Below are 27765 nucleotides of genomic sequence, written 5' to 3'. Positions count from 1 at the left end.
CCTGTCAGTCTCCACAAACTCACAGGAGCCCACCTGGCTTTGTCCCCACTAAAGTCACCATTTCTCTGCATCCTCTGCATCCTCCTCTCTCCCCAAACCCAACATCTGGAATGGTTCTCCTGACACCTGGCAAAGCTCAGGGGGCACAAGGTGGGTTATCTGCAGCACACAGGGGCCCTGGGCCTTATTGTTTATGACAGTGCAAAGGGAAATTCCACTTCCACACTGTGTCTGGAAGATACAGTTGAATTCCTTCTCCTGCCTTTGTCCACATTTTTAAGCAATCCTTTGGTAGGACCAGTCTTCCTTTTCCCCTTCCTTTTATGATGCTATCTGGTATGAATTTGTGCTCTGGAAATCCTCTAGGAGGCCCAAGTCTGCCTTACAGCACATTGCTTGAGCAGACCAAGGGCCTGCTCCTGCTCTCATGCAAATGAGAGGAAATCCTGCCATTGATGGGAATGGTTCCTGTGAGATGTTCAACTTCATTGGCAGAATCTCCACTGGCACAGTTTTAGGTCACCATCTCCATTCGTTTTGTGGAATACTCCCTCCCCCTACCTCCAGTCCTGGACCTGAATTCAGAAGAGATTTGCATTGTCTTAGTGGCTTTTACTGTCATTATCTTTCAGATATACATGATCTATCTGCAAGACAACCAGTTACTCATGACTTGATGATCTTAAAGGTCTTTTCCAGCCTCAAAGATTCTATGATTCTATGTTAGAATTAGGCCAAGCAATCAATACTACTAATAATCAGACTTTTCAGCACCTGATCTAGAAACCTACAATGAAATAGTATACATTATATATAATCTACTAGTAGTATAATTGATAGCATATATTGTCTATTTGCTCAGTACTGTTAATTTAGGTGTTTAGGCTCTCATTAAACATAAACAAATATTGCTACACCATGCACATTTTAATATTGTTCAGACCACCAATGCACTCTGCCAAAGACACTTACCCAGCACAGAAATTAAGAAGTGAGGGCAGAAAGCAGAGAGCACAAAGAGCTGAAATGCTTTTTGTAATGGGTTCGTTTTGCAAAGAAAATAATGTCAATGTGACAGTGAGAGAGCTCTCACAGATCTCTGTAGCACCATTTAACAAACACATCTGCTTTGTACCCTAGATCTGCCAGCAGCAGCCTTGGTAAAAGTTCAGGATTGGAATGGGTACTGAATTACTGAATAGTAATTGCACTTGGAGATGACTTCTGTTTCAAACAGGAAGAAAGGGGCACATTTCTCTGTGGAATATATTGTCTCATTTTCCTGCTGTGAAATCGTGAGCTGTATCACTTGCCTTGTATGGATTAATCTTGGGCTTCTTTACGTGATGAGAAAGGGTTCATTCACACAGGAAAGGGGTTTTCAGTGGCCTTGATTAAAATGTGAGCTGTGGGAGAAATAAATGTTCCACCTACACAGCCACTAAAGAGACAAAAAATCCCACCTCAGCCCAGAAAATATCTCCAGCTGTGTTTGGGGTTCGGGCAGCAAAGCCACACATGCAGCACTGCTGGGAACAAGAACTGCCCAAACATCAGGGGACTCAGAGCATCACTCCCAGGGCAGGCAGCAGCTCGAGCCTGGGGGGGACAGGTTCCTCCTGGCCTCTGCTCTGGGGGGGTAAAACTCATCAGCCTGATGATCTCCTTAAGGCAGAGCACAGGCAACAGAGCTAAACACAATTACTCCACATGGAAACAAATCCACACTGACAAAAAAAAGTCATACAACTTACAACAGCTTTCCTCATCTTTATAAGCTTCCCTGAATTTTCAAATTTTCAGGCTCTTAGCTTCCCTTTATCAGCACATCAAACTGGCAATTTGCTTCCCTAGTTTTAGTTTGATTTCCAGATGAGATTTTCCTGACAAGAGCTAAGCTGTAAGTAGAACTATTGAAAGGCTCATTGTAAATTCACTAGGGCAGTAATAATATCATTTGCATCATCTCACAACACATGGAGATTATAACAATGGAAATGTTCCAGGAAAGGACCGTAACTATAGAGGTGGGCTGAAAAGGTCTAAAGTTAATTAAGCCTGGTCTAGAAGTCTAGTTGAATAAGGGCAGGAAACAGAGAAGAATGAACTGACATTTGAATTAGACATTTTAAAAAGGGAGAAAAATACTGAACACTAAACAAAATCTATCCAGACACACCCTGTTTTTTTAGCCTCTTGCCCAGACAGAAAACAAGAGATTTATGTATATGTACATGCTTTCTTTATCTGCCAGAAAAATAATTTTCAGAGGAAATACTAATGCATTCAGTTCCCCAGGAGAATACCCTGGACAAAGGAATGAGCACACAGAGCCAGCTGAACATGGTTTCTCTGTTTCAGATTACTGTTAGTGCAGTAAATACCAATTACTGTGACCTGGGCATGATGCTTGTGTTCCAGACAGATACTTTTGCTCTTGAGCTTTTGTTAAAGGAAAATGTCAAAAAAATCTTATCTGCTGTAAACACAGCTACATTGCACCTTTAAAAAATCCTTTTTATTGCATGTGGTTCCTCAAAGGATTGGTACTTCTCCTTAATGAGAGTGACTCAGCTGGAGCTCTGTGCTAGGAGGCCTCTCTGATAGTAAGGTTTTATCTGGAAACAAAGGGGAAGTGGAGAAAGCTCTTCATTACATTATTCTTACAGTGTACCTTATTTTGTTTCAGCTTGTCCTAACTCTCAAACACCCAGTGACAGCTTCAGCTGATCTCTGTGCAGAGCAGAGCTAAGCAAGGGCAGTACCAAAACAGATCCATTCTGAAAGGTGCACACAGTTTATTGTAGGGAACAAAGCTCCTGGTCAGAGATGCTTGAGAAGTCTTTTAAATGACAACAAACAACTCCACTATGCCCAAACTATTCCACTTCTGCACTGGAAGGAGCAAATAATTTTTGAAGGATTCCCTTGTCCCCCCACTCCCCAAAAACCAAACATCACCTGGGTGTGGGGGGTGCTGGGGATGAGGGAAGCTCAGTGCTGAGACACCTGCACCTCTGTCTCTCCCACTGGAGCCACCACAGTTTGGGATAAAGAAAAGGAAATTGGCTCAGAGCAAGAGAGAAAAAAGCTGGATGTACAACCATGTAAATATGTCCCTGAGACTGATCATTGTCAAAGTCAGCGAGGCCCTTCTGAGCAGTGAGTGCCCCTGACTGCGGGATCATCCCTGAAAATGGCTTTAGGAATCCAGGGAGGGAACAAGCTCTTTGCCTGTTTGCAACACTGGCACTTCATCACTGTTTGCAGCATCTGTCTTTATCAATAATTAATCTGGACAGGAGATATTTTCCTCAGGGATCTTTAGTTTGGACAAAGAATTCATGGGGGAAATGTCTGCAGTTCCAGACTGTGATGCAGGGTTATCCCACCCACTTTATCAGCTCACTTCAGAACAGGGCTGTATCTAATGCAAAGTTAAGCCCCCAGAATAGCTCAGATTTCAACAGCATTTGGCAACTGTTATCAAAAGATGTGGCCAAGAACAAATTTTCTGTCACCTGACTGTGAGCTTCACCCCTGCAACATCTGCAAAGCAAATAAGCCATCCCAGTCACAGGGACTACGGGCTTCCTGATAGTGAAAAACACTCCAAACCAACAGAGCACAGAATCTTTACGATACATGGATGATGAGCTAATAATGTTCTGTACCAATACCTAAACTCTGCTTGTGGGTTTGAGCACATTCACTAAACACCAGAACACTCCTGCTCCTCAGGAGTCCTTCAGCCCTCGTAAACCTGCTCCCAGAGAGCAGAAGCTGTAAACAGCTATAGCAGAGTAGTTTGTGACCTTAAAACTCCATGCTGTCCATGCTGGCAACAACTCAGAGAATGCCAAAACCTTCTGTTTATGATAATATATTTATTTGTTATGAAACAGCATCAAAAATTAGTTTAATAATTTAATCACAATTGAGCTTCAACATATTTAACAGCTGGGTTCATCCTGGGCATTGTGCTTAGGCACATTTTATTCTTCCCTGTATTTTGTACTGACAGATTTGTATGTGAAGTAAAATGACACATATGTATGTGAAGTAAAAGGCTTTATGCATGGAAAGACTGGACAATGCCATTTGCTTCTTCTTTAAAGGACTCTAATCCACTTTGGGGACACTTCAGGGAAAGTGTTTATAGTAAAGCATTATATGACTGTAGTAGAAGAGTAAGAACCCTTCAGCAGCACTAGGACACACAGATTTTAGTGCTTCATATCCTGTATCTGCTCCATTTCAAATTGGTTTTCACCAGCACTCAAGCATCTCTACAGTCTCTGTGATGACAATTAACTTTATCATGAAAAATGAGCAAAGACAGGGATTCTGCACCTGCCACGAGACATGATCTGCATGTGAGAGTGGGAAATGAGGAACATTCTCGAGTCACCCAAGGATTGATAGACCTCTGGCTTATAGACCTTCATCCTTGTTTCTCTCCTGGGTACTTGCTAGACAAACCAGGACGCTCATAGGAAAGGAAAATAGCCATCCTTTAAAACAACAATTTTGCACAACCAATCTCATGAGAAGACCACAAAGTGTGTGCTCTCACCACTCATTTTGATGACTTCAAAGTATTGTTTTACCTCCATCGTGTGTCATCCTCACCACAGCAAACAACCACCACTTACACAGTGCAGTCATTTCAACAACAAAAGTCATTCAAGAATTAATTATTTAGCTAGTCCAAAACTAGTGCTTCCTTAAAGTCCATGGAAAGACCAACCCAATAACTAAAACATAAACATATATTTAATTTGTTTCTCAAATATTAGATTCACAAGGAAGAAACTCAGATAAAAACCAGGTTACTGTAGATTGACAGAAAAGTTATTTGATTAGAAATGAGAATAGGAATCAAAGCTTGTGCACATGAACCAGAGAAATAGTCCCTCCTGGCTGACTGACTTCACTGTGTAGGAGTTTTGACATGACATGAAAATTTGACATGAAAATTAGCCCTGGTTTCTCTTGACCTATGTGGAAGTTGTTTACTTTTGTACAGACCCTACAGGTACATAGAAGTAGAGCCACACGTTTTATTAGAGCAGGTATGGGATTAATTTCCACAAACAGAAATGTTTCAGACCCCAAACAGATTTAAACAAACACTATCCACAAAAAGCTACAGGTAAAGACCACAGAACAACCAGGCACAATCTATCAGCCCATCTCCTCCAAATTTTTTAAGGAAAAGATACTGTTTGAGGTTTTCTTGAATTCCAGCAGTAGTCCAATTGGGAGCTGATTCCGAGCTCTACAGGTGTTATGTACAGGTAAACCAAGATCTAAGCCAAATAAAGGGTTATTTGAGAACAAGAAATTGAACCTGAACCACCACCAGCAAGACACACTAAAAAAAAAAAAAATAGTTTTATAACTAATCCATTCCTTATCAGACACAAGTCATGTAGGAGCACAGACAGCACCCTCCAAACTGCAAATCTATTTTTGAAAGTTTTTGGAAAATGCACATTAAGAGGAGGTTAACTAGAAATTGAGAGAAATCAGTTAATCCTTCAAGCTCTGAGATTTTTGGCCTTGGTGCTTGACTGTCCAACAGACTTGCCTCAGAATTCCCTCAGCCAGCATTTCCCAGCAGAGGATTTTTGTGAGCCAGAGTGGGGCTGTGACCTGTCCTGCCCACACAGAGCTCTCCTGTGCACAGATGAGAATAAGCCAAGCCTGCTACAGGCTGGGCTTTCCCTGCTCATGCCAACAGCTTTGCCTCAGTGGATCTACCCAGCTAAAACATTATGAGGCACATCACTGGTGTAAAACCAACTGCAGCAAAGTCAGGAGAATTTACTGATGCCAAAGCTGATCCTGCACCTGACTCATCCCCCTTCTCTTCCAGACCCAGACCTTCCAGGTCTAGGTGCTCTCTAGCAAACAAACTGCCAGTCTATACATCCCTTTTCCATGAACGTGTCTTGCCAAGGAACAAACAGGATCTTTCTTCCTCACTCATTTCTCTAAAATCCTTCTGTTTACAAGAAATGTCTTCTCAGGCCATACATTTCTTATTTTCAGTCTGCACTCTGCCTTTTCATGTGCCCTTCTCTCAGGATTCACTGAAGCCCTTTGAACCTGGACCCAGAAGATCACTCACCAAATGCACGCAGGGGTGTCAGGAAGCTCTGGGAGGACCTTTGGGTGGATTCATTCTTGCTGCTCACCCATCTTCAGTGCACAAGCTGCCACTCACGAGCTTGGAGAGTGGCTTTGTTTCTTAAAAAAAAAAAAAAAAAAAAGAAAAAACTCAGGTCTTGCCTCCCCCATTTTTAGCAAGTTCTGTATCTGAGATAAGAGAAAGATTGGGAGCCCAGTTTGACTGCCTGCTTTCCACCAAGGTAATAAACCTTTAATGTACACACAGCAAGTATTTGTAGGCCTTTTATAGCCAAATGTCTTCATTTCCAAAAGAAGAATCTGTCCTTGCTGAGGACTCCATCCACCCATGAGCTGGAGTTGTATTTTGTATCATCTAGGAGGGGATTTTCTGGGGAGCTGAACAGACAGGGGAAAAAATCATTAATAATATTAAATATAATATATAATATTATACATAAATGTATATATTTATATAGTGTATAATATTATATGTTATATAAATCTATATACTTTTATATTATATATTATATAAATATATAATTAAAATAAGCATTTTCCCCAGACCTACCAGAAACCTGGAGCTGGAATCACAAAACAATTTCAGACTAGAATTAATTCTCTTTTTCCCTAGGAAAAAAAATATAAGGAGCCAAAACCAGAATGAAAATCAGAAGTGCTGAATTGTGTCCTCACCATCAACACTGAGGACTGAACAGCACCAAATGCAGCAAAAGAGCTCTCACAGCACTGAGTGATGTGTGGGGTTATTTTTAAAGTAGCAAGTTTGCTTAAGACATTGCTGAAGTGGCTATTCATTCAAAGGCACTATCACAAGATGTATAAAATGTCATTTTACAATGAGTTTTCAGGCAGGCATTTGCACTCTAGATTGTTTAGTTATCAAAGTGGCTATTTACCTAAAGGCACCATCATGCATATAAAATGTCGTTTTAGAATCAGTTTGCAGGTAGGCATTTGAACTCCAGACTCTTTAGTCATCAGTGGAAACCACTTCTCAGATGCATAAAATTGCCATAAAGGCAATCAAAAATATAACACCAGGTAGTCAGGCCCATTTAAATTAGCTCAATAAAGCAGAAAGGAAAAAGCAGCAGTGTTCTCAGGAAAGGCCTATTTTGGTCATTGTGTTGAGGACAAGTGACAAAACAGAGAAAACCACCAAGTGACCACCCTGAAAAAAATCATACCTGAAAATGCAAAAAAAAAAAAAAAATGATTGCTTCATATCAAAGGTTGCAGAATTTCCTCAGACAGCTTTTTTCAGTGGTGTCACTAGAGTGTGAAGCCCTGCCCTGCTTCCCATTGTCACTGTGAGCCCTCAGCTCCTCTCACTGAGCTCCAGGAGAGAAGGAGGGTCACGTAGATGCTGAGGAGAACCCGGAGTGAAGGTAACAAACATATCCATGTGGTCACTTGGGGGGTTTCTCTGGGGTGTTGGAAGTTGGTTGGAGCAATATTGTCTAATTATGGAACAAAGAGCAAAATCTGAGACTAATTATGAGGTGGAGAATACAATCTGAGACTCTTGGTACTCCTGACCCTGGTCCCCTGTCAGGAGATCACTGTGCTTCAAATGCATCTTTAAAAGGGATAATGCTTTTTAAGTGGCTCTAGGACTTTTCACAGACACGAGGAGCTTTATTGTGTGTTTGCACAGCCCTTTACAGCCCCTGAAAGGCAGATTAGGCACTGTGAGGGCTATTTTCTTTTTGTCTCCTTAGCAAAACTACAGGCACTGCAAAGAAAAAAAGATCATTTGTCCCCCTTCCATGTGTGGTGTTCTAACTTTCTGTTTCTTGAGGCTCATGGCCTTCACACATTTACTTTTGGTTTTATACATCATAGATATGAGAAATTAATGTTCAAATGGGTGTTGTATGACCAGGCTCCTCAGAGTCATTGTGTTACTGCTCTCTGTGTCCCTCATCCTCACTGAGCACAGCAATTTGGGAGTGTTTAGACAGTGTATCAATGTATATTTTTTACATCTGAAAAAAAAATTTGCAGTGTTGTCCACTCTGTGAAACCCTGGTTTTTTGTATGGTTTTTTTTTTTCATTTGCATCATTCAGATCCCAACCAAGATAGTGTAAGCAAAAATAATCTTTCATTGCCAGCCTTCCTCACAACCAGGTATGAAAATTATCTCAACAACAGGGACACAAAACTTTGACAATGTATTTCTTTTCTGGTGTATGATAGAAATTTGTTCAAAGTGGCTCAGGATGTTCATTATGACTCCTCTACCACTATTTGGGTTTTTTGGGTGCTGAAAAATTCTCAAAGATGAGCATGAGTTTTAGTCTGACCAACCAGAAAAATACATAATTTCAGATGTAACTGTCTCATTTCCCCAAGTCTCTGTACAGAAACCTGGTTTAACTTCTATTTAACGTGCAAGCATAGAACTAATTTCTTTGAAAACTAAACTAACCTTACATAAGCGTTAATATACACTTTTAGAGTGAGAAGTGAACCAAGTGAGAGGTAAATACCATAAAAAAACCCCATAAGAATATTTCTTCCAGTGTTTTCATTATATGGAGACCTTATTTATATTAGCTGTTCATCACCCTTGCAGCTGATTGCTTACCAAAACAACTCGTAAAAGGCAAACTTTTAATTAATACAGTATTTTCTGTATCTCCACCTGACTTTTTTTTAATAATTACTTCCAGTCTGCAAGAAGAAACTTCACTGTATGAGCCACATCTCCATTAAATCACTTTGAATACCAGAATTTCTCAGGTAACTGTCTATAGTACCCTGCAGACCAAGAGTTATTTGCTAAAATAATTCAACATATAAAATGAATAGTACGGATGGAAAAACCCATCATTTGCCAAAAGAAAATTTAAGAGCAATGCAAGAAACTCAGCTGCTTGAATAAACCATTCCTCTGCTAACTTTCAGGAGCATTTATGGTCCCTGCTTAAATTGGAAGGAGTTTGAATTATTGGGCTAATCGGTCAAGGGCAGAGGGATAACAGGGGACTGTACATTAGGGGAGAGCAGGGAAGGACCTCCTGGCAGCATCCAGGGAAGGACCTCCTGGCAGCATCCAGGGAAGGGACCTCCTGGCAGCATCCAGGGAAGGACCTCCTGGCAGCATCCAGGGAAGGGACCTCCTGGCAGCATCCAGGGAAGGACCTCCTCGCAGAATCCAGGGAAGGACCTCCTGGCAGCATCCAGGGAAGGACCTCCTGGCAGCATCCAGGGAAGGGACCTCCTGGCAGAACCAGGGAGAGCCACGTGGCAGAGACTGGGCAGAGCCCAGGCTGTGCTTGCCCTTCTCCAGAAGCCTGTGGCCACAGGGGTCATTATTTGCAGGGGTGCATGTGATTTCCTCTCCTCAGTCCTGGCTGCCACAGCAGGCATGGGAAGGGATGAAATGTCATTCCCTGGCACCCCCCAGGAACTTTCTCTCTTGTGACTCCATGGGAACTCGTTCTCCTGCCCAGGCATGGGAATGTCTGCCTTCTGCTACTGCCTCTGGCATTTCCAGTGAGATCTGCTGGGAAGGAAAACTATCAAGGCCAGAAAAGAGAGCATTTAGCACAACCTGTCAAGGGCTGCCATCCACAGAGCGTGGCCTTCACACCAGGACAGTGCCCTCGTCCCCTCACTGCTCCGGGAGTGCCCGTGTGTGCTGCCAACGAAGGGCACTCTGAGATGCTGGGGTGAATTCAGTGACAGACTCCACAGTGGCCAAATGCCAAACCTGCATGGTATCCCAGAAGAAGTGTCCTCAGAGCCAGCCTGTCCCATGGAGCAGAACACACACTGTGTGAGTGGGCACTGCCACTGCTGCCAACGGGAGCAGTTCTGAAAGGTGACAAAGGCCAGGCAGGAGCCATTTTTTGCAGGAGGTTCTGCTATCCCAGCCTGTGGGAACCAGAGGGCAGGCCAAGCTCCACCAAATTACCCACAAAGGAATATTAACTTACCAAGGAGCAAGTATTAACAAGGAAACCATTAATGAAGAGTTAAAGGAAGTGAAGCCACCTTAAAATCTAAGAACACAAATGGATCTGCTGAGTTAAAGGGCTTGCTTAAGTTTCAGCTGAAATGCAAACATATTTAAAAAGATTCAGTCAGCACTTTCTGTATTAGTGGGCAAGTTCCCAACAGCAGTACAGGAGAGCTCCACTTACCAGAGCAACAAGAGAAAGGGACTTTTTAAACACTACACTCCGGTTTTTGCAAAACCACAGCCTGTACTACTTGACATCAGCCAACTGGCTTCCTTTGGTTACCATGTTTTGTAATCAAATCACTGCCTTCCAGTTTCCAGTTGTAAAGTGTCCATATACACAAATAAAACATACAAAACCAACTAAATCTTACTAATTTTTCTAAAAATATTCAAAGTGCATAGAATACAAAAAACTAGCTAAATCAAAAGGTTTTGTTTGAATCCAGAAAACTGTATTAAGCACAGTTTAGCTATTCAAAAGCAACTTCAAAGCCACCTTATTCAGTCACTTCCTCCAGAGCCACAGAGGAGGAATGTTCCTCAACTTATGTATAACAATGCAGGAGAGAGAAAAGTACAGAAAAGCAAAATTTCATGGTAAATAAAATCTTTTTCCTGACAGTGATGCTGCACCACAGGATAACACTGATTGCCTGGTTACCAAAGAGTACTTTTGGAAATGTCTCAGCACCTTCCTGATGAAAATATTAATTTAATCTCACATCCAGCAACCTGTGTGATGTCAACTTCTCATCACAATTAACGGGTTTATTTTTGATGTGCACCTGACAGCTCCTAAAAGCTAATGGAAAGTCATTTATGTGCAATTTAAAATCTGATTACTTGAGTGTTAAAGTTCCCTGACAGTCCTTTATATTGGGAAAGGGAAATTTAGTAATTTACATTAAAATAATTCCTCAAATCTGATATGAAAGTCAGACCTGAAGTTTGCTAATATTAACACATGATGCAAAAATATGGTTTCAGCTGAGAATCATTTCACAAATTATCATTTTGTAGATGGTAAAGCCTGAGAAGAGGGCATAAGGAAACTTCATGTGTGTCTTCAAAAGTTTCAAAACACAATTAACTGAGTCAATAAATGAGCTCTTTGAGGAAGATCATTTGCTGTATTGTACTTGGAATTGATTGGAAATCTCACACCAATCACTTTTTCCACCAAAAAAAACCAGTTTTTATTTTAAGTCAATATTTTCCATATGAAGACATTGACTACAGCATATTTTGTGTCAGGGATTGTCAAAACATTGCACTGGGGTTTGTCAAGATGGAACATTTCATTTCAAGTGGAGTTAACACAAACTTTGACCTCTGCCATGGGCAGCACTGTCCATAGGGATCTTTCTGCTCAGTCTGCTCCTCAGACTAACAATGGTCACTCAAGTCACCTCTTCCCCAGCTTTCAAAACATATTTTTTTATTTCATTGAAATATTTTTTTTGTTTTTACAGTTAAAACTCTTTCATGGAAGGAAGAAGCCTGACATTTCAAATGTTGGTGCTAAGGCAAATGCAAAGAAATAAAGTAATTAAACTCCCCTACAGAAGGAATGTCCATTTGCACTTCTACATGTGCTCTCTCTGCTTAATCTCATTCTGTCGTTAGTTATATATTTTCATTTTTATATTACTTTCTAGGCTGCAGAAGAAGATGGACTACATCATTCTACTCCATTCATTGTTCTTTACTCTAGCATTTGCTGACAAAGAAAGTCAGAAAAAAACCCAAAACCTTTCTGCAAACAAGGCCAGTCACAAACGGCTGAAGAGAGACTGGATATGGAACCAAATGCACATCAAAGAGGAGATTGATGCACCATTGCCACACCATGTGGGCAAGGTAAGCAGCAATCTGTCAGCAAGAATGAGCAGAAAGCAGCAAATGAGGATCTTGGAAAGCATTGCTTGTTTGCAGTCTGGGCAGCAGAGAAAAAAAGAAATAGAATGGGATTTATTACTTAGGTATTAAAGTGTTAAAATCTTGGGCAAAGAGTAAATCAATAACAATGTCAAAGGGACTCTAATTCTTCTGGAGAATACAAATAAATTCTAGGGAATGGCAGGTATGGAGCATCCTCAGTGCAAGAACACTGTGTGCAGGGCACACTCAGGAAGGAGTCTGGTGCTTGATGTTTGTCAGTATTTTTCTGGTAGCACAAGATTCTTTCAGAAACCTCAGAGATCAGCAAATAAAAACATATGCATTAAAAAACACACAGTTCACATCTCAGCCTGGATACTAAACAGAGGTGTTATGTTTAGCAGTACAGTTACACAATCAAAAAAACTGTTTCACAAAGGGAAAGAAAACAATTTTTAAAAATAATAATGAGCATTGACCTGCTTGCAAACTCATTTTCTTCAGGGCAGTGCTCATAAAATCCTGTGGTTAACTGCGTATCACCCAGACAAAGTTCTTCCAATCTAGTCTTTCAAGCTGAGCCACTGTGACACTTTGCAGACAGATGCAGTTGTAGGTTTTCCTCCCAGGTGAACAATCCCATCAGTCAGGGCTGTGTCACAGGGGAACAGACTCCTCTGCATCACTGCTGTTCCCTGCACAAAGCACGAGGGACAAAGCAAAGGCCAGAGGGTCCTCTCAGCTCACACAGGGCATCTGGGGCCCATTTCAGCCCAGTTCAGCCCAGACTGAGGAGAACACTTCCACTGCTGAGCTGCTCTAAAGCAGAGGATTCCCTTTGTGCAGCAGCATCTGATTGCTCTGCCAGGGCTGTGTGGGCACATCTGCAGCTCTGAACACTTGATAAACCCTTTAGAGAAAGGCCACGGGAGCACAACTGAGTGACAGCTGCAGGAATATGCTGATACATCCTGATTTTATCTTTCCCAGCCTTGGGTGCTTTCCTTTGTGTGTTCATCCTCAGCATTAGAAAAGGCATTCTCAGAAGTCTCTACTTTTATACCGAATAAGAAGGCACAGACTTTGAGACAAGGGGGTGGTTATTTCTCCTGTTACATCTCCAGAGTTGTAACCTGTTCTCCAGCAGCCAGAAACCTGATGAAATATGTGGAATAAGGGAAGGAAATATTAGCGACACATTTCAAAATAGAAAACTGAAATTAAAAAAACATTCGACAGTAAATGACAATTACGGGATAAATCAAATCCTGAATGCTCAGCAGATGAAATTTATGATAACATCAGTAACAAAAGACCAGAAACTCTTGGCCAAACCCAGAAATCCCTGACAAATAGCTTGGTGAAATAAGAATGCTTACATAGTGCATGGAAAATTATGGTTTAAATGTTCTATCAGTGTCCTTATATGGGTGAAGGTATAGAAAGGGAAGAATCACCAGATTATCTGCAGATTAAATAATGCACAAAAGCATTTGGAATTGGATTAAATTACATTTTAAAACTGATTAATGTTCATTCCTTTCGCTCCATCCCTTTTTCATTGCATGTGATCTTCAATTTTCAAATCTATGGGGTGACATTTAACCTTACTGTCGTAGCATGAGCCTGAAGGCTGACCAGTAAAAAATTGCATGTGACTAAACACAAGCAAGTTGTCAGCTGTGGCAGGAATCCTGCTAAATACTAAGGAAAAGAGACTGATGCTAAACAATGTCAGCAGCTGTGAATGCAGATTTGCCCCTGTAACCCTGTGTAACCTGAGCAAAAGCCCCGGTAGGGTCAGAAAGGCACTTGCAAACCAGACTGGCTCAAACTGAACCTGATGGTGTGTGTTATTGCAGGCACTTAATGATTCGTATGTGTTAACAGCATGAACCATTTATATCTTCAAGAAATACAAGATATGTTTTTTAAAATGCTTCTTGATATATAACCAAGTTTCAGTCTGGAGGCAAGTTTCATCCTGTAACCCCACTGTAGCTGCTCTGGGGCTTTAGCTCAGTAACTCTCCAGCTGACAGCAGAAGTCCTGCTGGCCATTCTGGTTTCCAGCTGAACTGAAGGAATCCTGGTTGTGTATCTGCTGGGAGAAACTGCTGCATCCAGGTGCCAAAGCCCACTTTTATCTCTTTGAATTATCCTTTCCTTCCAGATCACATCCAGTGTGAGGAACAACAACGCCAAGTACATCATCGAAGGGGAATATGCCAACACTATCTTCAAAGTGGAAGAGACCAGTGGGGATGTCTATGCCTTCGAGAGGCTTGACAGGGAAAAGAAAGCAGAGTATGAGCTGACAGCTCTCATTATTGACAGAAGAAACAACCAGTCACTGGAACCCCCATCTAAATTCATCATCAAGGTTTATGATATCAATGACAATGTCCCTGTGTTTGTACAAAAGGTGTTCAATGGATCTGTCCCAGAAATGTCACCAGTGGGTATGTTCTTCTGTCAGTCATCTCCCTTCATGTCTCTGGTTAAAATGCAGAATTCATACTAAATATGCTGTTTGAAAATCCTTTTTTAGGAACATCAGTCACCAAAGTGACAGCTGTAGATGCTGATGACCCAACAGTGTCAGGTCATGCCACGGTGAGTTACCAAGTCATTAAAGGAGATGAATATTTCACCATTGATGACTCTGGTAAGTGAGATACATGAATATCCTTACACTTTGTCCTTACCCTACCCTGTGAAGAAAACACAGGGTTTTAAGCCTTCTTCATTCTGGAAAAAAAAGGAATAATAATAAAGCAATATAATTTTAACCATGATTTAGAAAGATTTTTTCATTCACACCCACGCAGTGTCACCACCTGCATCTGGAAATGAGCTAAAAAAGTCAAGATACCAGGTGCCATTAATGAACTGAGAAGATAAAAGGTCATGTTTTTCCCACTGATGAAAAGACTGACCAGGAGCTGAGTTCATGTTTTCAGTTCACCAGAGATATCATTCCTTTGACCAAATAGGAAAAGGAAATACATAAATTTTGAAGCAGCATTCAATAATCAATAATCATTCAATCTCCTAAACTTTCCTGCTTAAATTTTACCCAGTTTTAGAATTCCTGTCAGTATCTCTTGTAACCACACTAGTCTTATAGAGCAAATAATGCAGGTAAAGAGGTGCTCAGACAGTTTCTAGAGGCTGTAGTGACCAAGTTTAGACATTGTCAGACTGCTCTAAGCAGAAAAAATCAGTTTAAATATTACACAGAATCTCCTAATATTCCATCATGCAGAAAGATTTTTAACATTTCTAACCTCAGAAAAACACCCCTGTTAAAATTCTACTTAGAGCTGAATGTGTGGCATAAGATAAAAACTTGTTATCAAAGTTAAGAGATGATGGACATGCAAAATCTAAACATATTCAATGTTATTTTTTCACAGGTGTGATTTTTACAACAAGGCCTGATTTAGACAGAGAGACTCAATCAACATATGAAATTATTGTCAAAGCAAAAGATGCTCCAGGGACTTCAGGGGATTCCAGCACAGCCACAGTCGTCATCACTTTATCTGACATCAATGACAACTTCCCAGTGTTCAAACACTGTGAGTGGAATGCAAGTTCTGGAGCACTTGGAATCCAGGCGTTGACACAACTAAACCGAATTTAGGTCCTGGTTCAACACAGTGCAACTTATCTTAAAAATGGCCAAAAGAATCTTACATATTCTGAAGGTCTTCTGTATTTCGTCCCAACTTGCACCCCTAGAACAGAAAACAAAAATCTCTATTAATTTCATCACTTTGGACAAGATCTTGACAATTTGGGGTATTACTTATACTTTTAGAAAAAATATATCGAAGTACTGTCTTAGAGATATAAATGCTGAATTCTCAGTGAAATATTTTTCTGTACATTTATAAGCTAAGCACGAATTTAACTAAGTTTTCCATAAACACACTCTTCATGTCTTTCTTTTTTCTTTTTTTTAACAGCATCATTTCACTTTAAAGTGCCTGAAAACATTTCGGTAGGAGGAGAAGTTGGCAGAGTCAAAGTAGAAGATGTCGATGAACCACAACATAGAAACACAAAATACAGTTTTGTCCGAGGAGATTACAGGGACACTTTTGAAATTGTAGCAAATCCATACACAAATGAAGGAATCATTAGGCCAAAGAAGGTAATTTTCCCAGTAACAAAGATGATTATTGTGGGTTTTTTCACAGGACTGTTTGATTTGGTTTAGCATTAGCAGCAGGAAAAGTGGAAGTGTGTGGAAGTCAGTATGAAATATGTTAATCCTGAACACCTGCTCTGTAAGCTCTGTGAGAAAAAGAGCTGGTGATTTCTAGTCCATTTCAATCTCCAGTCCTGAAAAAATGTAGACTTGCTGCAGAGTGCAATGGGGACTAACTCAGATATTCAGGTTACACACCTTGGGCTCCTCTCAAACTTCAGGTAGTTGGCTGCTTCAAAGAATCAGTGACTTTAAGAGTTGAACCAACTGACCAAGTCAAAGAATCCTTCCCTTCTGCAGCCCAAGTGAAACCAAAGCAGAAAATGTGAACAAGTCCACCTGACCACTTCTAAAAGTGCTCTTTACAGTTTGCCATTTGCTCCAGTCTGAGCCACAGCTCCCTTACCTTCCTCAGAGTGTTTTCAGAGCTTCCCCACTAATTTCTTACAACTCATTAAGAAGGCCCAGACTCTCCAAAGCCTTTATTATCATTTGTTCTTTGGGTTTTTTAAATTCTCAAACCTACTTGATTTGTATCAAGGGACCTTCCTACATCATGCAGAGCTCTGCCAAACCAGCCTTCATTGATTGCATTGACTTGTCATTAAAAAAAGGAGTAGGGAGGACTATAAATCACCTCTTGTAATCCTCAGGTTGACAGGAATGTGTTTTTTACTTTCAAATATCTCTCTGTAACTGTTAAGACTAGAAATGTCGTTAAGAAGGAGGAAAAACTACCAAGTACTTCAAGACTGGCAGTGAAGTCCTCGGCTCACATCGGGAGGAAGCAGCTTTCCCTCACCTAATGCAGCCCTTCCTCTGGTCTTCCCATGACCTGAGGAATGCAGGGCTTGCAACTGCTGCCCAGAGGAGGAGCAGCAGGAGACCCCACACAAACACTCCCCACTACAGAGGGATTTGGAATCAGCTCTTCTTTTAATACATAGCAGGCAGAGTTCACCCCTCTGTTTCATAATGTGATGTTGGCCATGCACGTCATAATGTTAAATATGCAGCCATGTGAGATAAAATTTCAGCTGCTAGATAAGTACTATCACTTCCATCTGCAATGTCTGCTCAAAGAGGAAAACAAGAGTCACCACAGTTAATTCCTGTGTATCTCAGAGTGCTTTTAGAATCTCAGGCAATATCATAAAAGGCCCTGGACTGAAACGAGCCATAGCTGCCTGAGCTCCAAGCCTTCCTCCCATTGTGTGACTCCTTTTACAATCTTGGGCAATGGGAAGAACAGGGAAGAGGATGTCATTTATCACTAAATGCCCCAGCTATCAGTCAGTGCAGCTATGCAGTCTGCCTGGAATGCCTTCAGAACAGAAAGCTTTGCCAAGAGACAACCTGGTCCCCAGCCCTTGGGGAAAAGGAGCTTAACCAGGTTTGGTTGTTACAGGATTATGAAAAGAAAAGTGTTGAAACCAAGAAATACTTACTGAACTTAGAATGCTGGATGAGTCCATTCCAAACCAGGGGTTGTTAAAGCCACGCTGTGACACAGAAGTTCAGTTGGGAAATGCTCTCCATCAGTCCAGCCAAGATGCAGTTTGGTAATGTTTCCAAACACGAGTTAGAGCTTGGAGCTTAAATTTGCACAGCTAGCTAATGCAACATTTGCTTGGACATTTCCAATGGAAGAATTTCTGTATTTGTCTTTTTTTTAGCCCCTGGACTTTGAAAAAGTAGCAGAATACAGGTTTGACATTGAAGCAACAGATCCCACCGTTGATCTCCGGTATTTTAAATCTGGTGGCTCGAGGAGCATTTCAACAGTCACCATTGAAGTCACTGATGTGGATGAGCCTCCTGTCTTCACTAAACTACCATATGAATTTAAAGTCATGGAAAATGATGCAGAAGTAAGAACACTTGGTTCAGTTTGGGCACACGACCCCGACGCAGCTAAACGGAAAATCAGGTAAGACAACACCAGTTTTAGTAATTCTACTTTGAAGTGAAGAATTCTGTAGGATGCCAAGAATTTGACAAAGAACTGAGGCTTGGGCCCCGTTTCTCAAAATGTGAATGCCAAACAAAAACCAGAAAGAATACAATTTAATTTTTCCAGCACTGCAGCCATGGATATATATGGTAACCAAAAACTGAACATAAATTACACTTACCCCTGTAATTACCACATGAACTTACTGATGAAACATTTGCACATTTAGGGCAAAATGTATAATCCTGGATATCTTCCCATGGCTACAGTTTACTGCTATACTTTTTATTGTAAGAAGTCTCCCAAGCATGTGCTTGGAGAAGAAAATAGACTTCTGAAACAGCAAAGTACAATAATCTGGAAATTCTTTCAAGAGATGTATTTCACTCTCACAGCTTGCATAGTTTTAGGGAAATATTCTCAGCCTGCCTGGTCAAGATATTAATGTAATTTGTCACACCAGAACTCTCTGACCTTCCACTAAAAGAAATGAAGTGAAACATAGTTTTAGCCCCTGGAATTGACATATCTTGTTTTAAACAAAAAACAGATTTATTCGACGAAAAGCAAGTCCTAATGGAGACTATATCAGGGTGTCTGATACTGGAATTATTCAACTTCCCAAGCCCCTGGACAGAGAATTCAGCTCCTCATACAACATCACTGTAGCAGCTCAGGAAGTCCTTGAAGATGGTAAGTGCCACCCACTTCCCTGTTTGAAAGAAATCAGGGAACACCTTTCCAGCAGGGCTGTAGCTTATCAAAAAGGAAAGCCACAACCTGCCAGCCTGTTCCCCCTAAGCTACAAATTACATGGATGCTTCAGGGTTTGCATAATAATCTTCCAAATCTTCCCACAGCCACACAGTGTGAAGAATCAGGAAGCCATGAACTTCAAAAGGGTCATTTTACTCCTCAAAGATCCTTGATGATTTAGCCCATTAGGAAAGTTTTGTAGGGAAATATCTAAATGTCAAGGGAAAAGTTTAAATTAAAGATGGAGCTACAAATTCTCCATATTTTTCATACAGGAGGCACAAAGGGGGGCACAAAGGTTAGAAAGGGGGATCTAGCCAGCCCTGGGATTCCAGACATCTGAGACCTGCTCTGTTGTTGTCATTTTAGGTCGTCTTTCTGACAGAGAATCACATGCCCATGTTCATGTAATAGTTGGTGATGAAAATGATAATGCTCCAGAACTTGTTTATCCTGAGGAACCCAGAGTGTGTGAAAATGCTGCACCAGGAAAGGTGAGACCGGGAGAGTTTTTCCCCAAAACCTGAATTACTACTTGTAAGCTCAAGTGAAAGTTGTCTGTTAATAAAAGTTAGTTTTTGCACCAAAACACCTGCTCTTTTCACTGATTCCCAAAGCATCAGTGGACAGGAAAATCTCTTCAGGACATCACATGCTGGAATATTGACTTTTATCTGCTCACACACATGGGCTGTGCTGCTCCTCTCCCTCCAGGCTCTCAAGTCTGTAGGTGCATTAGCAGCATTAGCAGCTGAGCCATGAAGGACAGTCAAGTTTGCAGAGCAAAAATCAGCAATTCGGTTCTATCACATAAATATTCATATGTGATACTGAGAAGGAAACCACTTTAAAATAGCAAGAGAAACATTGCTGCATGTGACATCATTGTAGTGGTCAGCAGAGTGCACATATCTGCAGGTACAACAGTGTTAGTGTTTGGCAAAAATGGTGTTGTGTTAGTATTTTGGATTTACATGTTCAGCCTCAGACACAAGTATTCAGCCCATACATGTTGTAACATTTGTTTAATTAAGACATTTTGTGTCATGGTTTAGAAATGGTACTCCCCAGTTTAGTGCTCCCACTGGTACTCCCTTCCCTCCAGCTGGAAGCCCAAAAGGCAAAGATTGAGATCAGAACAAGTCACTGGAAACAGCAATGAGATAAGAAAACAGACAGTACCATCAGCAATACTGACTGCAAGTGTACAGAGAGAGGGTGATGCACAGGCAAAATGCTCAGCAAGCCTGGGACAATGAAAAGCAGTGGTGGACAGACCCTCTGCACCCCACACTTCCCTCAGCCCAAAAGGAATGCCCTTTCTTCTCAGGAGAGACACAGAGAGAGGCCCTTTCCCCTGCCCCCAGCAGTGAAGTAAGATGGTAGAATAACATCAGTGTCTGGGCCAGAACCAGGACATCAGCCCATACATTTAATATTTGTTTCATTAAGAGCCTTTGTCACAGTCTGGACTCTTTGAGGGGATCTGATATAACACAGAAGGTATTCATTTCACCCTTAGTTTAATTTTTAAAATATCTCGGGGACATAATCACACACTTTTTTTTTTATTCTATACATCTAATCTATGCTAGGTTGAGGTTTTCAAACCCAACATGTCATTCAGGTGTGGCAGCCTCAGTGACATTCCAAGGATGACAGTCACACCCCCAGGTAGGTTGAACACTTGAGAAGACAGCCACCTTAGGCATTTAAAGAAGCCACATATCTTTCAGCATAAAGCTTTTTTTATGCTTTCATTACAATCTGAAGAGGCAAAACTGATCTTTTAGAAGACCTACAAAGGAATTGCTTGCCTTGAAAGAACTTGAAGAGGAGCATCATGAGATATCTGTGTCCTGCCCGTTACTGAAGGGTTACCCAGGACACAGCCCAGCTCCATAAATACTTTACATGATTTTATCACTGGAGAAAATGCATAATGAAAGCTGTGACCTCTTCCATCTTTGTAGGTGATCGTCAGGATTTCAGCTACTGACAAGGATGAACTGTCACCCAGAGGGTTCTTCAAATTCTCCCTGGCCACAGAAGACAGCAACTTCTCCCTGATTGAGAACTACGGTACAGTATCCCTGCAATGCCTTTCTCAGCTGCTCCAAGTGGGACACTGGGGCTCAGGGGAGAAAAACTGCAGCAATGACCTGTGACTGGTCTGGCTGAGCTAAGTAATATTTATTTTTAAAGGCTTAACATACTGGAAAAAAAAAATCTGTTTGTTGCCAGCCGAGTTTCTCTAAAGGCTGGCTCTGTCTAAGGGGAAGATGTAGCACCAGACTGGGAAACTTTAAGGAAAATCTGGCAGAGATTATCACTTAATTAGATGTCATTACTTCTTGCAGATAACACAGCAAATATCACTGTCAAATACGGACAGTTTAATCGTGAACTTGCCAAAATCCACTACCTGCCTGTCATCATCTCAGACAACGGTGTTCCTGAGCTCAGCAGCACAAACACTCTTGTCATCAGTGTCTGCAAGTGCAACGAAAAAGGCAACTTCACTTTCTGTGAGGAAAGAGCCAAACAAGTGGGAGTCAGCATACAAGCACTGGTGGCCATTTTTATCTGCATCTTCACCATCATTGGTAAGGATCTGACCTGGGTAACATTCTCTGCATTAAAGGGTTTTGTTCTTTCTGAACTGAGATCTACAAAAGCTTTGTGCCTATAAAATGGCCACAGAGCCAGAAATTCTGTAACTATTTGATTCATCTCACGTGTTCTTCCTCTTTGGTGTGTTACAGAGCTCAGCTACAAAGCTGTTCCCTCCACTGGGCAGGCTGAGTCACTGGAAAGGTTACTGCACATATGCATAATAGACTTGATTTACTGCTGCCAGGCTCACATGTAGCTAGAGAATAGGAAATTTTTGCTGGGCAATAACAATAGGATTCCTGTTTCCAAAGGCTGAACTTGTCTGGAAGCCCTTTAAACAGTACAGTGAACATACATACATAAATATATCTGTAACAAGCCAGCAGAGCAGTGCTTATCTGCTGCATTTGAAATCTATCAGAGAAGGCACAGTGCTTTTTCTTGCTTGAAGTACTTTTCAAGTACCACATAAGTAGCATTTGATGCTTGGTATTAAAAGATTTACCAGCTGCAGGCAGTAGGTGATTCAATGAACTTGTGGCACCATGTATGTATGTATGTACTTGTGATTACAGCTCGAGAGTCAGGGGTGCAATTCCTGTCCAGACTGAACTTCTTCAAACATAGTAATCCTACAGCTAAGCAGTATTTTTAACTATTCCTTTAAAAAATAGGTGTTAAAAAAATCACTTCAGGAAAAAAAAACACTTCAGACTGTGTTACATATCTTAAATGCAATTTGTTTCACTGCCTTGCCTCTCTATTTTCACGTGCTCATTTAAGTTCTCTTTGCAGTACTTGCAATGCTGCTTCTCCTCAGGAAGAGACACAAGAAGGATCTGAGCGGGCTGGGGAGGAGCGTGGCAGAGATCCACGAGCAGCTGGTCAGGTATGACGAGGAAGGCGGGGGGGAAATGGACACCACCAGCTACGACGTGTCCGTGCTCAACTCCGTGCGCAGGAACGGCGGGAAGGCAGAGGCTGCTCCCTCTCCGTATGCACAAGTCCAAAAGCCTCCTGGAACTATGACTTCTGGTGCTGGAGAAATGGAAAGCATGATCGAGGAGAAGAAGAGCGAAGCTGACAACGACAGGGATTTGCTGCCCTACGACACCCTGCACATCTACGGCTACGAGGGGGCCGAGTCCATCGCCGAGTCCCTCAGCTCCCTGCAGTCGGGCTCCTCGGACTCAGACGTCGACTACGACTTCCTCAATGACTGGGGACCCAGGTTTAAAATGTTGGCTGAGCTCTATGGATCAGAACCTAGTGAAGATTTTGTGTATTAAGTTCAAATTAGCCATGAGTTTTCTCCCTCCCACCACACATAGACATCAGGAGACTGTCAGTGGCCACAGGAGAACTCACGGCTCTTCCCTCAAGCCATACTAGGATTTCAAACAGACGTGAGAGAAAAACCTGACAACAGTAGGGTTAAAAAGACACACAGACCATGTGTATTAACTTCCCCCAGCACTGCTGTCCTTGCTAACATTCAGTTCTGTCCCCAAAATTGCTTCTCATGGACCTGCTCAAGTCTCCTAGGATTCCCATCGAGGTAGACAATTCTTAAAAAGTGGGCTTTTTCCCCCCTGTTTCTCTTTCATTCCTCTCCTCCTGTACTGTTTCCATCAACATGGAAACATCCATGTATCCAAGGTCACCATCCACTGGGAGAGAGAGGTTCAGTGGCCTTGCTAAGGGATGTTTTAAGCCCCCTGTATCTCCAGCTGGCTGCTTTGCCTGCCCCTTCTGGAACATCTTTATTGATGTTCCACACTTATGCTTACTCAGTAGAGGAGAGGAAGAACATATGGTCCATCACTTAATATTAGAAATTATTCCATCATTTTCAAAAAGAGGCATGTTTTCTCCTTCTTTCCATTCTATTAATTATTTTTGTTTTATAGTCTTTGATTACATATTCGAGTTATTCAAGATAAAATTAGACAGGATTTTTAGACACACAATCTGGTTCCATCTGTCATTTTTAACAGCCTGATGATGATTTCAGGCACCTTTCTGGCATGACAGAATCTGCTCTAGCTAACAGCAAAATTGTTTTTTCTCTCTGTAAATAGGATTTTAGTGTTACTCCATGGAATATATCCTGCAGGGCAGGAAATGGGGACATCAGGGGAATGTTAAGACTCCAATACTGTACTTTTCCATCTCTAGATGGAAGCATAGGTCTCTCTATATTTCCAAAGAGGCTGAATAGGGTTTTTATTCAGTGTTATTAATGCAGTTGTATTTTTTCAGGGACAAACAAATGAAGGGCCTCATTACTGTGAATCTGTTGTGACTTTTTCTAAGCGGGTACTGTAAAACCAGTATTTTCCTCCTAGGAAAGTACTGCAGACTTCTAAACCTGAATGCTACACACCCACACTCTCATCTGCATAAGGAACCACCAGTGGAAGGAAGGTTTTGGAGCTGCAGCTTCTCCATCCCTGTGTGTTTAGTGTCTCACCTGAGGAAGAGCCACAGAATGGCCAGAATGAAACTTCCCGGGGGGGAAGTTCCCCAGCCAAATACACTTCTTGGAAAAAACGGGTCTCTTAGGACAATGGCCTGTCCCTGGCTTGCAGCAACACAGGTTCCTGTTGCCTTCAGCAGGAACAGAGCCCTGAACCCAGATACTGCCCCGGGCAGCATCTGTGCTGGAGCTGTAGGTATTAGTTTAGTTGATTTAATTATTTAAATCTGCTAGCTAACCAAATAACACTAGATTTTATTTTTTTTCCTAAACCAGTATAGTGGAACCTCACAACTTTGCTTTTCCCTTTTTCATGTCATCTCTAATTTACACTCCATAATTCTTTCTTGGTAGGAAACAGGAATGCACTATAATATGGTCTCACATTACTCCTAAACTGGATAACTACTGGAAAAAAGTTATCCAATAAAATACTTGCCTGGACACTAATGCACAGTCACATCAATTATGCAATCACTCAAATTTTCAAATATGAGATAAAAGAAAACTGAGTAGAATTCTGTCCATCAGTCAAATCAGTTTTGGATCCCATCCTTCACTAAAAAAAAGAAGCACATTTTGGGATGACAGCCTTGGCTTTATTTTTCATGTGTTCATTCTCTCTTGCTTAATCCAGCCAACAGTGTATGCTATTGGGGTTCCACATGTTGGTACATTATAAAGAATGCTAACTACTAATACAGTTTAATTTTTTTGTCTGTAATTAAGGTATTGAGTATCAACAGGTAAAGTTAGTTGTTAAATTATGTAGTGCAGTAACTGAAGTACTTTGGTAGGCATCATCCAGATAGTGTTACCTGTAATCCTTGTTTTTAAGTATTACCTGTACTCGGTTTTTTTAAAGTTGTTTTTTTTGGAAGCCTGTATGCAGTTCCCTTGTATAAAGATGTAAAGTTCCTTTTTATATTCCTGTACCGGTTTTGTTTTTTTTTTACTACATAAAAGTGAATCTCAAATTTGTATTTTCTGTGCATTAATAAGTTTCACACAGAGGACAATATCAGGCTTTGTGCCACATTGACCTCAACCATAAAAACACTGGTGTCTGTGCTCTAAGAGAACCCAGACTAGCCATAATTACCCCAAAGGACTTTCTGTAAAAGCAGCTTTCTCCCACTCCCTGTACAGCAGGCAGGATTACTCTGGGGGACAAAAAAGTCCCAGCTTTCTCACAGCCCAGGATTGTCACACATCAGCAACAGGAAATAAATTATCCCTAAATCTGCAGCTCCACATAGCACAATTTCTTACCGTTCCTTCTTACTGCAACTAAAGACTGCCCCAACAATTCCCAGGATTATTCTAGCACTTAAAAAAAAAAAATTATATCAATTTTCCCCAGATACAGCACTTATAATTTACAAAGCCTGGAATAAAGCAAAAAAGTTCAATTCCTTCACTGCTAATTGCCGTAAGCAAACTCCAGATCCAACACACTTTAGCACAAGTTATATTAAAAACACAATAGATGTGCTAATTATGTTATAATGAAATGCATTTTTCCATAGAAAGAATTTGATTAAACAGCTACTCGCAACTTGTAGCAGAGTCTCATAAAGGTTTTCATTAATCATTTCATTAATATGCATTTTAATCTCATATCCTTAAAAATATATCATAAATTATTATTTTATTACATTCAGATGCCAAAGTTCATGCCATTTAATAAAGGTTTTTTTACTCCCACCCCATTAGAATTTTCAATGAAATAATGACTTGTGATGAGAATCTTTGATAGGTATCAAAGCAGCCATGAAAACTCTTTGAGTGTGAACACCTGGCCCAGTGCCACGTGTCCCAGGTAGGTCAGGGGAGCAAAGATCCCCTGATCAAAGCAAATTTCCACTGTTCAGAGAAAGAAAGAACACATTCTATCACACATTATCTGATCACAGTCCAGTCCAACTGACATGCTGGACACAGGAATTCAACAGCAAATCCAGGGGGAACAGAAGGATCAGTTATAAAAGAGAAAGCAAAGCATCTTCTCTGAGTTCTTGTTCTTCAATAAGTGGGTTCTTCCCTTTTCTCCTTTCGGCAAGAGGAGCCTGGAATAGCACCAGGAGGGTCCTGCCAAGCACAGGAATTGTGCCCCAGCCAGCACTGATTGGAGGGAAAGCCATGTAAAGCCCTGCTGGTTTCTGGAGCTCAGAGTTCAGAGCACAAATGCACCTATGAACATTTATTGTAAATGTTTTCACTGCTAGACTTATGTCACGTGCAGGGGAAATGCTCTGGTGGTAGTAAACGTGCTGATATACAATCCTATTTTTGCTAGAAATAATAGTTATATTTATTTTCATTATATTTCAGGTGGGGCGAGCACAAAAGAAGAAAATTAACATCTTTTTTGACCTATTCTCTCTTTCTACCTAATTTTTTAAATAACCATTTCAAGTTTGAGAAAGTAAGAAATAAAACTCTGGTGGTTTTACCTTCACACACTTCCTGGAATGAAAGACATCACTAAGGTGATATTTTCCCCACTGAAGAAGTTATCACAATCTTACTGTAGCACAAGTCATCAAATCTTACCAGGAAATTAATAAGAGTCTGATCAGATCACAGCAGATGCTTTAGTTTGAATCTAGCCCATAGAAAAAGCATGACAGAAAGCAAAACATAAAGACACCCTTTTGGTCTGCATCAGGGAAAGAAGAAAATAATACCAAAAATGTTCTTTTATGAGCAATAAACACCCACAGCTCTTTGCTGACCTCTCTCAGCTTCCTGACTTTGTTTCTGCCTGATCTGATGGAAAAGGGAAAGCCAGCATTTCCTTCCACTTATCCTCAGTGAGAGGCTGTCCCACCTGCTGTCCCACCTGCTGTCCCACCTGCTTTCCCACAAGCTTCTCTTAATTCATTCCAGTTAACCCCTTCATCAATGCCACAATCAATCAGCAATATCTGCAATTCCTTAATTGCTCATTACAAAGGAACCTCCACTTCAAAGCCAGTGCTCAGGGTGAGGTTACCAGAACAACCAGAACGAGCCAAGGCAGAGCTCCCCAGGCAAAAACACCTAAACAACATAAGCCAAGGAAGGTTTGTCAGGAAGTCAGCAAGACCTGGGCTGCAAACAGTCCCAGAGCTCTTCTGGCAGCCTCGAGAGTTCGAGGCCTGGCCTGCAGTGTCCCTACAAACCAGTGCATTCCCAGTCGGGAAGGGTCAAAGGGAGCCCCCTGTGATCCCCTCTGCTCAGACCCATCAGACCTCCCTCACTGCAGATGTTCCTGGGGACACTGTGCACCCCACAAACTGCCCTAACTGGGGCAGGACAGAGAGCCTCAAACTGAGCCCAAGACCTGTCATCTAAAAGAGCCTTAACAAGCGTCCATGCTTCCCTCTCCCCATTAAAGAGCAAACCCGAAGAACCTAAAAATGCCAAAACCCCGAACTGCACTGGGTGTGTCCCCCAGCACAGAGGTGTGAAACGCAGGCTGGTGTCATGGCAGGAGAGCACAGGGGGCTTTATTGCACATCCCTGCTGCCAGCACGGGACACCTCCCTCCATCCCACATCCCTACAGACAGCCCGGGACACCTCCCTCCATCCCACATCCCCACAGCCAGCACAGGACACCTCCCTCCATCCCACATCCCTGCTGCCAGCCCGGGACACATCCCTCTATCCCACATCCCCACAGCCAGCACAGGACACCTCCATCCATCCCACATCCCTACTGCCAGCACGGGACACATCCC

General features: G+C 41.6%; 1 protein-coding gene across 5 annotated transcripts in view; it reads left to right on the top strand.

Annotated features, from left to right (window-relative positions):
* The window catches only part of CDH5 (cadherin 5), a 29758-nt gene extending 4739 nt beyond the window's left edge, over positions 1-25019 (top strand). The window contains exons 1-13 of one of the 5 annotated variants that reach the window (XM_051805780.1): positions 7476-7547; positions 8837-8906; positions 11793-11994; positions 14188-14476; positions 14566-14682; positions 15434-15598; positions 15989-16176; positions 17910-18163; positions 18738-18880; positions 19313-19437; positions 20917-21025; positions 21304-21549; positions 22343-25019. In XM_051805780.1, the coding sequence (XP_051661740.1) occupies positions 11806-11994; positions 14188-14476; positions 14566-14682; positions 15434-15598; positions 15989-16176; positions 17910-18163; positions 18738-18880; positions 19313-19437; positions 20917-21025; positions 21304-21549; positions 22343-22848 (2331 nt within the window). In that variant the 5' untranslated portion in view covers positions 7476-7547; positions 8837-8906; positions 11793-11805 and the 3' untranslated portion in view covers positions 22849-25019. Of the gene's footprint in view, positions 1-7469; positions 7548-8836; positions 8907-11792; positions 11995-14187; positions 14477-14565; positions 14683-15433; positions 15599-15988; positions 16177-17909; positions 18164-18737; positions 18881-19312; positions 19438-20916; positions 21026-21303; positions 21550-22342 lie in introns of those variants that run through there. The other 4 variants (XM_051805781.1, XM_051805782.1, XM_051805779.1 and 1 more) reach the window with 4 other exon arrangements.
* Positions 25020-27765: the final 2746 nt, after the last annotated feature.

The sequence above is a fragment of the Manacus candei genome, unplaced genomic scaffold (assembly GCF_025592945.1).
Source record: "Manacus candei isolate 608988 ecotype Guabito, Panama unplaced genomic scaffold, ASM2559294v1 h1tg000065l, whole genome shotgun sequence".
Taxonomy (NCBI): Eukaryota; Metazoa; Chordata; class Aves; order Passeriformes; family Pipridae; genus Manacus; species Manacus candei.
Note: the sequence above shows the minus strand (reverse complement) of the source record. Positions and strands in the feature narration are given on the sequence as shown.